We start from the raw sequence: 13,624 nt of genomic DNA on the forward strand, positions 1-13,624 counted from the left end.
CACCTTAAAATAATATTCCCCCAGCATAAGATATATAAAAACCTACTGGTTAACTTCTTATTAGTTATTCAGCTTTTTACATTTCTCCTTTCTAAAATCCTGTTTCAGTGTATGTTTTTGTTAGCAGCTTCTAGGGTTAAAAAATGACTATGGTTTAGGTCTTTTTCTACCCCCATCTTTGAAAGTATTTTCAAAATAAAGGGTTTGAATGTCAACATAAAAGTATTTCTTAAATTTCCCTTGAGTTATTATTTGTTTTTACCTAAAAGATATTTCACATTTTTTTATTAATATATCAGTGGTCTCAAGACAAATAACAAAATTCTAATACTGAAGGAGACTCATGTATATAAAGTAAGAGGTAGGTCTCAAAGGGGTTTGCCTTGGTTATGAGTAACTTACAAAAGCCTTCTGTAAGTCTGCCCAGTGATTTGCCTCATACTTGGCCATAGCGAGTGGTATACACATTATAACACCTGTGTTCTCATTCTCTCTCTCTCTCTCTCTCTCTCTCTCTCTCTCTCTCTCTCTCTCTCTCTCTCTGTGTGTGTGTGTGTGTGTGTGTATGTGTGTGTGTGTGTAAATAGAGCTTTCATGTACCAGTAATGTGCAGGTGTGCTAGGTTGGAAGGCAAGGAAAAATGGGAACAACCCTAAACCAGTGGCTTGATGGTGAATAATTAATAATTTTTGAGACATTTCACTAATTCAAGCTATTCTTTGCTGTTTCTAAGTGTTTCGAGCTCACCTGGGCTGAGGGCACAGCTTTCATTCTTTCACTTCATGCGATGGAGCCTAGACCAGGAGTTGCAGCTATTGCTGGACTAGGTAAACAGGCCAGGGGCTGGGGTGTTAGGAGCATACAGTCCATCCAGTGTGAGCAGCTCCAGCATGGCTTTACTTGGCCATCTTGTGGGAGTTCGAAGCCTTGTGCAGCTGATTTTTCAAGGCAAGTCAGAAATAAGAATCTTTATGTATCTCCAATTTTCCCACATTGGAAATGAGTTGAATTTAGAAAGACAGACAACACAGCATAAGCTTTTAACCGCCAGTTTGACACTTCTGACCTAGACTCCCTCCCAGAGGACTTTTCTGCTGATGAACTTTATGTAAAGAGAACAGATTTTCTGGAAATTCCTTGACAAGATAAATGGTGCGTGAAGTCAGACTCAGTTCCAGGAAGTGGAGCTAGGCAGTGGCTCTCATGACACCTGTCACAGTCTAGCCGTGGATGCCTTAGGTTCAGCTTTAAGAAGGTGGCCACAGGTTGGGGATTTAGCTCAGTGGTAGAGTGCTTGCCTAGCAAGTGCAAGGCCCTGGGTTTGGTTCTCAGCTCTGAATTAAAAAAAAAAAAAAAAAAAGGTGGCCACAAAGCGTGGTGGCACATGCCTTTAATCCCAGCACTTGGGAGACAGAGGCAGGCGGATCTCTGTGAGTTCGAGGCCAGCCTGGGCTACAGAGTGAGTTCCAGGAAAGACTCCAAAGCTACACAGAGAAACCCTGTCTTGAAAAAAAAAGGAAGAAGAAGATGGCCACACTGGTGCGGTCTTTTCTTTCCTCTTGTCCTTTGTGCTTTCTACCTTTTTTCTCATGGCCACAGACTCCAGGGACTCAGGGTGAAAGGGAGAGACAGGATGAAGTGACCTCATTTCCCCACCTCCTCAGTTTTATACCTATAGTAAAAGCCATTGAGGGAAATGAGAAGTCTTTCTTACACCCAGGAGAGCACACCCTCCCGGTTTGGACACCCTCAGAATCCCCCATCACATCTTATTTGGAGAAAAATGTTTCTTATAACTCATGAAGTTTTTTTTTTTTTAATTACCTATACCATCTCTATATTAACCAACAAATAGAAATAGAGAAAAAGAACAAGTTCTGTATAGCTATATTTCAATTAAATTTTTAGGCAAACAGAATTAATAAAAATAATGTTCCAGTCTATAGATAAAATACAAAAATTTTAAGCCACTTAATTATACTTTAAAATAATCTAGTGGGTTGAAGGCTATTGTGAGCATTAATGATGATTTTTAATTAGATGTAGAAGCCTAAATATTGCATTTTAAGTTAAGCTCCAATATCCATGCATGTTGTTGGGAATTGAGCACATACAATGCTATAGCACATATGCTAGTGTGGGTTGTTGTACAGATAGAGAATGAAACCAGTGTCTGTTGCTAGGAAACAATATACAGAGGCTAGAATGGATGGAGAATACAGAAGGGCAGTCCCGAAAGAGCAGGTAGTGCAGAGGCTCTGGAGTAAAAGCTAAGCCAGGAGGAGTAGGGTTCTCAGGTTGTGAGAAGCTCTGCACATTGTATGAGGCCTTGGCTTCTGTCTTTCTGAAATAGGAACGCATCAGAAGAGCTTATACCGAAGAATGCCATGTTAAATTTTGTTTTTAAAACAGTCACTGTTGATCAGAACTGGAAGAGGAAGGGGAGAAATCAGATGTAGAACTGCTCTGGTTATCTGTGGTGTCTTAAGTGAGCTTTGCTGAATTTGCCAGACTGTGAGTGAGTCTTTCCAGTTCTTCTAGGTATTAAATGAATGGGCATGGAGATGTATATAATGCCCTTTCTTACAGAGGAGGGATGAACATGATCATTTCTTTATGACAATTTTATACTTACGTTATTAGAATTTATTCACATATGAGCAAAGATGTGATACTAGTCTTTCTGAATCTGAGTTATTTCATTTGCCGTGATGCTTTCCAGTTACATCCATTTTCCTGCAAATGTCATTAATTCATTTTCCTTTTCAGCAGAATAAAGCTCTGTTGTGTATATGTACCACATTTTTTTCATCCACTCCCTCCTTGGTGGACAGCCTGTCTGGTTCTATGTCTTGGCTGTTAGGAATAACAAAGTAATAAACACGGCTGTGCTAGTTTCTCAGATGTGCTAACTGAGACCCCCTTAGGTATGTCCCTGGCAGTAGTATCAAATGCTAGTTTAGCCTGGTTTCCAGAATAGCTACAACCGTTTACATTCCCACAGACAGCATATACATCTCCATCTTTTTCTGCGTCCATCCACACCAGTAGTACTGGTATTCTTGATAATAACTATTCTGACTTGGGTGAGATAGAATCTCACAACAGTTGTAATTTGCATTTTCCTAATGGCTAGAGGTATTGAACATTCTGCCAAATATTTATTGACTATATTTCTTTTTAGAATAGACCATTCAGTTCATGAATCATTTATTGGTTAGATGATTTGTCCTTTTGGGTTGCTTGTTTGTTTTTAGTTATTTATAGCTCCAGATATTAATTCTCTCTTGAGGTTTAAACTGGTAAAGGTAAAGGTTTTCACCTATTCTGTAGGCTGTGCCTTCACTCTGGTAATGGTTTCCTTTGCTTTTTAAGTTCATGCAGTCATTTGATAATCATTGGAGTTACTTGCTGTGCTTTTGGCAGCCTTTTACAAAACCTTGTCTATGCCTGTTGGGAGAGTCTTTATTACCGCTTCAGTATTTTTACTTGTTATAGATCTAAATTATTTATATCTTCTTGATGTATATTAGTAGGTCATATGTATGACCTAAAAAAAATTATTTTTCTTCAGATTTATGATAAAGGTTTCAAAGTATTCCCCAGTGGTTCTCTGGATTTCATCAGAATCTCTAGTAACATTCCTTTTTCACCTCTAATTTTGTTAATTTGGATCTTTTCTCTCTCTTGGTTAGACTGGCGAGGGGTTTATCAATCTTGTTTACTTTTCAAGAAGTGACAACTCTTGATTGACTCTATATGTAGTTATTCTGATCTCCATTTCATTAATTTCTGCCCTGAAATTTATTCTTTCTTACTGTTCACTGTCTTTAACTTTAGTTTGTTCTTGTTTTTATCAGACTTTGAGTTATATCATTAATTTGTTTATTTGAGATCTCTAATTTTTTTGAAGATTTATTTAATTTATTTTGTGTATGTGGATGTTGCCATGCATGTATGTCTGCATCATGAGCATGCCTAGTGTTCATGAGGACCAAAGAGGACATTATCTCCTGGGACTAGCTCTCTAGACAGTTGGAAGCCATCATGTGGGTGCTGGAAATGGAACCTGGGTCCTCTACAAGAGCAGCAGGTGCCTTTACCCACTGGGGCCACAGCTCCAGCCTCCTCTCCAATTTTTTAAATATATGAGCTCATAGTTTTAAGATTTCCACTTAAAACCACCTTGACTATATCCCAGAGGTTATGGTGAGTTAGAATTATACTTTCGCTTTCATTTGATTCTAGGGAACTTTCAGGTACAACCCCTCCCCAAAATGAATTCAGTGACCTCCTGGTCATTTAAGAGTGTGTTTCTTAGTATCCAGGTATTCATATGGTTTCTGTGGTTTCCCTAGTCACTGATTTCTACTTTCACTCCACTGTCACATAAGGTACAAGAAATTATTTTGAAACTCAGCTCAGTCTGATCTCCTGGACCCAGATGATGGAAGAAAAAGACAAGTGCCCTCTGCCTTCCCCTTATGTGCCAAGGTGCACACTTGCCTGCATACTAAATGAATAACCATAATTTAAAACTTTTAAAAGAAATTGTTTTGATTATTTTCTATTTAAGACTTGTTTGGAGACCTACCGTATAGCTGTCTTGGAGAAAGTGCCATGGGTGTTGAGAAGAATGTGTATCTTTTTTCTGTTAGGTAGAACATTCTGCAGACATCTGTTAGGTCCATTTGCACTGTTGTGGAATTTAACTCCATTTTCTCTGTTGGTTCTTGTTTGAATGACCCATCTAAAGATGGGCAGACAGGGTAGTGTTGAAGAGATGACTCGGTGGTTGAGAGCACTTGTTTTTCCAAAGGACCTGGGTTCAATTCCCAGCACCCAAATGGCAGCTCACAACTGTCTGTGACTCCCGTCCCAAAGGAGTCTTCAGGCCTCCATGGGCATTGCATACAAGTAGTGCACAGACACATATGCAGGCAAAGCACCTATTCACATTAAATAAATATATAAATAAGAAAGTGGAATTTGAAAGTCACCCCCTCTTTGTTTCAATATCTGACTGACCTTTTATGCCCACCAGTATTTGTTTTATGAAATTGGGAGCCCCAAAGTGTGGTATATAGGTATTTTATTATTATATCTTCTTGATGAATTATATGTTGTTTGTTTGGTTGGTTTTGGTTTTGGTTTTTCAAGACAGGGTTTCTCTGTGCCCTGGCTGTCCTGGAACTCACTTTGTAGACCAGGCTGGCCTCAAACTCACAGAGATCCACCTGCCTCTGCCTCCCAAGTGCTGAGATTAAGAATTATATCTTTTATTAGTATGTATTGGCCTTCTTTATCACTTCAGATTTTATTTTGAACTCTATCACATATCAGAATAGCTATACCAGGTTCTGTTTGGTTGATAAATTTAATTCTGTGAGTGTCTTTTCCAGTGAGGTATGTTTCTTGTAGACAACATATAGTTGAATTTTTTCAATCCAGTTAACCCATCTTAGTCTTTTTATTGATACATTGAGGCCATTAACATTTAAGATTGTTATTAAGAGATATTTTGGGGGGTTATTATTTGACTTTTCTTTGTTTCCTATCATTATTAATACTTTCCTGGCTTGCCAGGCGGTGGTGGCGCTTATCTTTAATCCCAGCACTCAGGGGCCAGAGGCAGGTGGATCTCTGAGTTCGAGGCCAGCCTGGTCTACAGAGCCAGTTCCAGGACAGACTCCAAAGCTACACAGAGAAACCCTGTCTCGAAAAAGAATTTCCTGGCTTACTTAGGCTGGACATGATGGAGTCCTTCCCAGCTCTCTAGTGTTTATCTGTTCCTCTCATGGAGTTACAATACTTTGGACTTTCTTTCCTCCCTTTCTGCATAGGACTCCACCAGCGTGATGCTGGCCTAGTAGTCCTAAACTACCTTAGTTTGTGCTTGTCTTGAAATATCCTAATTTCTTCATCCATTTTAAGAGAGAGCTCTGTTAAACGTAGTCAGGTTTGAAGGATTTGTCCTGTGCTTTTCTCACTATAGAGCTGCTGAAGCAAGATCTGATACTTACTCTGATCACTTTGTAATCATGTTGGGCTTTTCCCCGTACAGCTCTACTGTATCTTCTCTGCTTTATGTTTTTGCCATCTTGACTATATGGTATGAAGCACTTCTTTCCTGGTTGTGTCCACTAGACTTTCAAGTGTCTCTTGAATTCGGTTGTTTCTTTCCACTTCTTTCTCTAGACTTAGGAAATTTTTTGCTGTAATTTTATTCAGTAGGTTCTTTCTCCATCTCCAATTCTTTACCCCGAGGATTCTTAGGTTTAGTCTCTTAATCATATTTTAGAGTTCTTGGTCATTGCAGTCAAGCTTGTTTATTGTTTAGGGATGTTTGAATGTGGTATTTCCTCAACCTTGTGTTCCACCCTGACAGTGCCCTCTGTTTTTTATTTCCAATGACTTTATTTTCCAATGACTGTATTTGATTTTCTAAATCTCAGTTTCCTTGCTGATTTTCACTTCCCTTTGCTAATTTTCTCTTTTCTGTTGCTGTTTTTTCTCTCTCGGTCTAGGATTAATTTCCTTACTTCATTCTATGATTGATCCTCTGGGGTGTTTTGCTTTTAAGATATCTGTCAGATGTTTTATCTACTTTTTTTTTAAAGATTTATTTATTATGTATAGTGTTCTGTCTGCATGCCAGAAGAGGGCGCCAGATCTCATTACAGATGGTTGGGAGTCACCATGTGGTTGCTGGGAATTGAACTGAGGACCTCTGGAAGAACAGCCAGTGCTCTTAACTGCTGAGCCATCTCTCCAGCCCTGTTTTAGCTACTTTAGTATCTGATTCTGACTGTTAAGGGATTGTCTTGTTTGGAGGAGTTGTGTTTCTTTATTTTTTCTGTGGTTCTTATGCCTCTGTGTTCAATTTGTGCATCTGTTTGCCTTGCTGCCTTTTCCTATTTTATTTGGTTATCATTTTATTGAGCTCCCTGCGCCTGAGAGTTCAGTCTCCAGTACCACTTAGAAAGGAAAAGGCAAGCAAGCTATTGTAGCAGCTGTAACACTAAATCATGCAAGTTAAAGAAATAGACCTAAAATAAAGCAAAGCCCACCCGTATATCACTATTTACCATGAAATAAAACTTGTCAGAACTAATGGGGAATTGACTTTGAAGTTAAAAATTCATTAGGGTTGAGCTGGATAGAGGCTCAGTGGTTTACAGCACTCTTTGCTCTTGCAGAGGACCTAGGTTCAGTAGCACCCACATGACAGCTCACAACCATCTATAACTGCAGTTCCAGAGGCTCTGACGCCCTCTTCTGACCTCATTGGGCACCAGGCACACAGGTGATGCACAGACAGACATACAGGCCAAACATTCATACATTCTAAGTCTTCAATTTTTTTTTTAATTATTTAGGATAAATGTGAAAATAATAAATGCATAAGGTAAAGGAAGAGGCAGGGAAGGAGGAAATTGAAGCAAAGTTAGATAAGCGAAAGGTGAAAGAAGAGGAGTGTAGAAACATGTTATGAAAGGAAGAGAAAAGAGCAAGAAATTAGAATAAGTAGAGAAAAAATAGACTGGAGAGATGACTTAGTGGGTAAAGCACTTGCATGTCAGGACCGGAGTTCAAATCCCCAGAACCCAGATAAAAACTGGTCACATAGTTTGTCTGATTCTAGCACTCTGCAGGGAGATGGGAGTTAGAGACAGAAGAATCCCTGGAAGCTCATAGGCCAGCTAGCCTGGAATATGCATTGGGAAATCAACAAAGAAACCCTGTCTTAAGGTAGGAGGCAAGGAGTCATGTTTCCTTGCTTTTTCATGGTTCTTGTGCCTCTGTGTTATACTGATACTCATACACGAATTGACATACATGCTCCACATCTACAAATGCATACATATGCACATACATCATAAACATCACCAAACTTAGATAAATAAAAGGAAAGTAACAAAAATTAAAATGTAAAAGCTCTTTAAAGAACAAATTAAGCCAAAAAATACTACTAAAAATATAGGCAGATGGAAAAAAGGGGAAACTGGAGCAAACACAGAAAAGGGGAAAATGTAAACAAAATTAAATAAATGCATGAAGGGAAGCAAAAGATTAAAACCTAAGAGTTTTTTATATGATGAGGTAAAAATGCTGTTAATGGTATAGAAAAAAGAAACCTGAATAGAAAGTGGAGGAAACTGCTAATGTGTCAGAGTCGTTTCTTTCTGGGTCCTTGAAACTTGGAGGCTGGCAGGTATATGCAGGTCAGTTGAATTTGAGGACTCTTGTCTTTCCTGTGTCCTGTGCTGCTCCTTAGCCTGCACTGTGCAAGTGTCCAGGGCCTCCAGGGCTGTCTTCACTGAAGTAGCTCCTCTTCTTTGCATGCCAGGGGCCTGTGCTAGCCATTACTGGCTCTTAAGGCTCCCATTCTCCTGAGCCCCACCCCATCCCCAGTTCCTGCTCTGGCTAATGGTCCAGCTGTGGTGGGAGGTGTCTCCTGAGTGTGTTAGGGGAAGCAGCAACAGTACTTACTTCATCATACTTCATTTACTGCCCAGATGGAGAGTGTGGCTGTGAACATTGGATAGTGTCCTGGTTGGACTCTGCAGCGGTGAACCTCGTGTGGGATAGGTGACTCTGGAGTTCTGTCCACCCACTGCCCTGACAAGCATGCTGCCTGCACTTCTCAGTCTCCAGTGGCTGTCTCTCTCTCATGATGAATTCTAGCTATTCAGGCCTCCAGGGGCACTTTGGGTTAAACAGTAGGTTGCCTCTCTAGGTAGCTGCTGGGCACAGCCTTCTGACCCAGGAGAACTCTGCTTTACTGCTGACCCATCTTGTTAGAGAAGTCACCCTCTCAGGAAGACCCATAACTAGGTTTGAGACTTGTGAAAGCTGTGCTCTTGTCCTGTGGGTAGGACTGGCTGTCCTTTTTCACCAAGGCCTCCTAGTTTACCTTTCAGATGAGGCTTCTGTTCCTGTCCCCAGCGAGAGAGCTGCAGCTGTGTTAACTGTGGCTAGCTTCTTCTCCATGGTAACCCTTCTGTTTCTCTGCACTTCCACCTGTCTTGTCATTCCTTTTGTGGATTTCAAGACTGTCCTTTCTTTCTCTCTTTGGAACAGTCTACTTTTTAAAATAATACTTTTATTAATTCTTTAAGAATTTCATACAATTTCTGTTTATTACACTCGCCCACCCCACACAACTCCTAGATCCACCCTCACCTCCCTACCCACCCAACTTTGCATAGTTGTTTGTTTTTTTAAGTTTTCAAATCCAGTTTATATTGCCCAACTGTTCTTAGGAGTGAGGACTTAGAGAATGGTTGACCTGCCAGACTCTTCCTCCCCCAGCCGATATAAATTGCCAACAGTAATATAAATACCTCAGCTCATGGTAGGATTTTGTGCCCATCTCCTCTCCTCTCCGTCTTGAGATTTTGTCTGGCTCAAGCTTGCATAGGTCTTATGTTTGCTGTTAAAATCTCTTGAGTTCATATTTGCAACTGCCCTGTTATGTCCAGGAAACCGTTTCCTTGAAATTATCTACCCTCTCTGTCTCTTAAAATCTTTCCATCCCCTCTTCCTAGAAGGTCCCTGAGCCTTGGGATTTGGATGACCCCTTTAGGGCTGAGCACTCCCCAGTCTTACTGTCTGAAGGTTGACCAGGTAAGGGTCTCTGTTAATTGCCATCTACTGCAAGTAAACACTTTTCTGAAGAGGGTTGAGAGATGCACTGGCCTGTTGGTATATTAATGAGTCATTGCAACTTAGGTTAATACGGTGTCTATTTAGCAGAATAGTAGTAGGTTCTCTTCCAGGGCCTATGACCTATCTAGCCACAAATTCTTGGCCCCATTAACATTACCAGGCGTGGGTTCCTTCTCATGGAACAGGCCTTAGATCCAAGCATAAAATTCCTGTAACATTCATGCACTGGTGCACCATTGAGCGTATCTTGTCACACCTGTCGTTATTGTAGCTTGCAGGGTTCACAGCTGGATGACATTAATGGTTACTTTTCTTCTCTGGTAGCATGCATAGCACCTTCCAACACTGTGAAAGCTAGCCAGTAGGGATGCAGCTTCCAGGTGAGTACAAGCTAGATTTTCCCATGTTCTATGACTCAAGAATGGGGTATCTTTAGCAATAGGGTCTTACCATCAAGCTCTGGATAATAACTAAGAGCATTGGTAATAGCTTGAATGTTTGGGGGTTTGTGGAACCCTGTTGATCAATAACTCACAAAGAGGTAGCCCATTCCTGGTGCTGGGGTTTTTACTTTGCAGGCCTGTGGTGTCTAGTTAGGGTGCTGTCCCCATTATAGTGTTAACTTCATTTAAACTCTACATGCATATGTGTATGTGTTTTAAGAAGCCTCTACACTAGTGGGTTTCCATATGACTTGTTCAAAAGACTTTTAGTGTTAGTTCTCCCTCCCCATTTCTCCTCCTCTACCCTGCTACCCCCATTCCATTTAATCCTTGCTGCTCCATTATTCCTTCCCCCATTTCTTTCCCTGATGTGTTCTATGCTCCTCCTTTGAAAGATCTTCTCCTCCTGTGGCCATTTACTGGTTCCCTAATCTCTGTTGGTATGGAATAATCTTATTTTTTGTTAACCAGATGTTTCTCCCTCATCAGACTACACAGAGACAGATACTACTTTACTATCTCTCTCCTAGGAGTCCTATATTCCTGTAGCCCTTCCATAGTGTGCAGTGTATAGATATATGTATGGTGTGTAGTATAGAACTAAAACATGTATAATGCCATGCATAATTTAGTTTCTCCCCTCTCTTCACACATTCTGTATAGTTTTTAACGTCAGTTTTGTAGCTCTGAAGGACCAGCTTTCATTTTATCGATTTTAGTGACTGTTTTCTGCTTTCTAGTTCATCAGATTTCACCTAGCTTTATTCTTCTTATTTACTTTGGATTTCATTTATGCCATTTCTCAAAGCAGAAATAAAAATTATTGGTTTGAGACCTATATTTCAAAGTAAGTGTGTAATGTTATAAATTTCCTTCTAATTATTGTTTTAACTGCTGCTTGTACATTTTAATATGTTGTATTTTCATTTCAAATCAATTTAGAATATTTGTATCGCTGTGACTATTTAAATAGCTAGTGGGTTATTTAGAATTGTGTTGTGGGAAACTTACCAGACCTGAGTTCATTCTTTTATTCAGGGTCAGGTGTGAATTCCTCTTTGGTTTATACTTGCAGGGGTGTTGTACTCCCCTTGAGCCCACATTCAGCCTTTAACAATATGTGAGCATTTGGATGAGTTCTTTTTGCCCTATTTTATGTAGCCCTGTTGTCTTCCTATTCTCTGTTGTGGTGAGCAGTGTTCACATTCCATCTCTATTTGGGCATGTTTGTCATCCATATATTTTGTGTGACAGGTTAAAGAAAAGTTAAGATTTTTTTTTTCTGGGTTTTGTTGCTGATAATGCAGAAGGGATCTCTCTAGCTTTCTTCATCCTAGGATCAAGCCGGAGTCTTGGTGCCGTATGCTTTGAACTATACTTTGGGTAGCATTTTAGAGTTCTTACAGTAGAAGCAGAATGAGAGAAATTGATGGCTTTACATATTAAATGCTCCTTAAGGCTGCATTGCAGGCAAAAGGATAGCCTTAGTCTTGAAGTTCATGGAATATCCTCTGTTACCTTGTTGTAATAAAATTTTTGTTTACTGATTATGATGACATTCTTGGTCTGCAGGAAATAATAGGAGTGAGTTCCTTCTTTCCTAATTTAAGTTTCAAGGACATTTCATACCTCATGTTTGGCGAAATGGCAGAGGTGGGGGATTGAGGCCCAAGCTTACTGTTTATAGTACAACAGTGTATCTACATAACAAGCTCAGCCTTGGGCCTGTTGGATTATCTGATCTTGGAGCTAACAGTGTATAATTAGGTGCTGTATTCCAGTCTAGTGACCTTTGAATGGACAGAGTCCAAGGGAGCTAGCTGTTGAACAGGGCTTTAGGCTGGTAAAGAATGAAGGTAGGTAATAAAGACATCTTTTATTATTTTTCTATTGTACAACAGTATGGCTAACTTGAAGATAAGCATTTAAAGGAAAACAGCTAGTTTATGGAAATGATTTGTTTGTTTTGTAGAACTTCAGCTGTCTAATATTGGTCAGTATGCTCTGACATTTTTAATAACCAATTTAACTTCCTTGCTTTTGTTTTTCAGAAAATTCTTCCCGGAGGAAACACATCATTTGATGTAGTTTTTCTTGCAAGAGTAGTAGGAAATGTAGAAAATACTTTATTTATTAACACATCTAATCATGGGGTGTTCACTTACCAGGTAAGAGCCAGAACTTGTATTTCCTTTTCAGTACAGATATAGCCAGCAAGTCTAATAACCTTTAAGAGCTCACTTTGTAAACTCCAAGGAGAAGAGGAAAAGCAGGATGTTAGACTTAGGATACTTACACTTGCTGTACCTTATGGGGTTTGCATTTCATTTATCTATTTATTTGCATTTATTTATTGCATTTTGTTGTAGTTTGTTTGCTTTTAGTCCAAGAGATGAACTGAGGCTCTTGCATATTCTAGGTATACACTTTACCACCTAGCTATACCCCTGGCCATACTTGTTGACTTAATGAGTAGACTGTTGCAAGAATGAAGGGCTTGGCTGTCCTGGGCCATTAACAGCAGACCCAGGTGGTCATAGTCAGTCTGTATTTTCTATGGATTATAATCAGGTTGTTCTTGAGATGGGCCTCAGTGGCCTGCTCTACTCTAGTCCACTGTCTATACTCTTTCACACCTGGTTTTCCTCTAAGTCTTTGTCCTAAACATACTCAAGTCTGCTTCCCTCTGCTCTGCCCCTGCTCTTTCTCAAGAGCTCTGACTTACAGGATATCTACCTAACTACTTTTCACTGTTCTCTAACTCCTCCCACAGTCTATGACTTACTCTGTAGTTAGAGCAAATTCTGAAAGAGTCTGTCTGTACATCTGCCCATTATTAGAGAAGTGCTGTGAGCACAGGCATATTACTTAGTATGTTCACTGTTAAACCGTATGTGCCATTTGAATAGCTGCCTCTCCCTGTTAGTCGACCTAGGTAAAGTGTTCCCGTGTGGGATTAACCTGAGCCTGGGCTATATCTGAGCATTGTCTGAGTCATGGTTCCATCTCTTAACAGTTAGAGTGGGGAAATTTTCAACTTCCTGTTGCTTCTCTGTGAGTATTCCATGGAGAAGGGCTGTCACATTTTAGTTTCCAGTATATTACAGAAGTCATTCTAGATGCACATATAGTTTAAAGCAGACCTGCGCCATCATCTCAAGAAGTTCTTAATATTTCTCACATCAAAAATAGATTGACTGTTTTCAAAAGATCAAGTAGAGCTGTAACTATGAAAATGATAGTTTAAAAAAGCAACTCACAAACTTCTTATTTTCCTTTGAAACAGGTATTTGGTGTTGGGGTTCCAAATCCGTATCGGTTAAGGCCATTTCTTGGTGCCAGAGTCCCCGTAAACAGCAGCTTTTCACCCATAATAAACATACACAACCCTCACAGTGAGCCTTTACAGGTGAGTTTCTGAGGGTAATTTTAATTAATCCTCATTTTGGTGGGAATTAGCGCTTAACATGAAATCTCAATCTGTCACAGTCGCCAAGATTATGTAAATT

At 39.8% G+C, this 13,624-nt stretch overlaps 1 protein-coding gene across 1 annotated transcript in view; it reads left to right on the forward strand.

Annotated features, from left to right (window-relative positions):
• Window positions 1-13,624, forward strand: part of Tmem131 (transmembrane protein 131) — a 162,274-nt gene that overhangs the window by 93,560 nt on the left and 55,090 nt on the right. The window contains exons 6-7 of the mRNA XM_052745146.1: window positions 12,167-12,283; window positions 13,402-13,524. Of these exons, the coding sequence (XP_052601106.1) occupies window positions 12,167-12,283; window positions 13,402-13,524 (240 nt within the window). The remainder of the gene's footprint in view (window positions 1-12,166; window positions 12,284-13,401; window positions 13,525-13,624) is intronic.

The sequence above is a fragment of the Peromyscus californicus genome, unplaced genomic scaffold (assembly GCF_007827085.1).
Source record: "Peromyscus californicus insignis strain IS unplaced genomic scaffold, ASM782708v3 Scaffold_19__1_contigs__length_69161282, whole genome shotgun sequence".
NCBI lineage: Eukaryota > Metazoa > Chordata > Mammalia > Rodentia > Cricetidae > Peromyscus > Peromyscus californicus.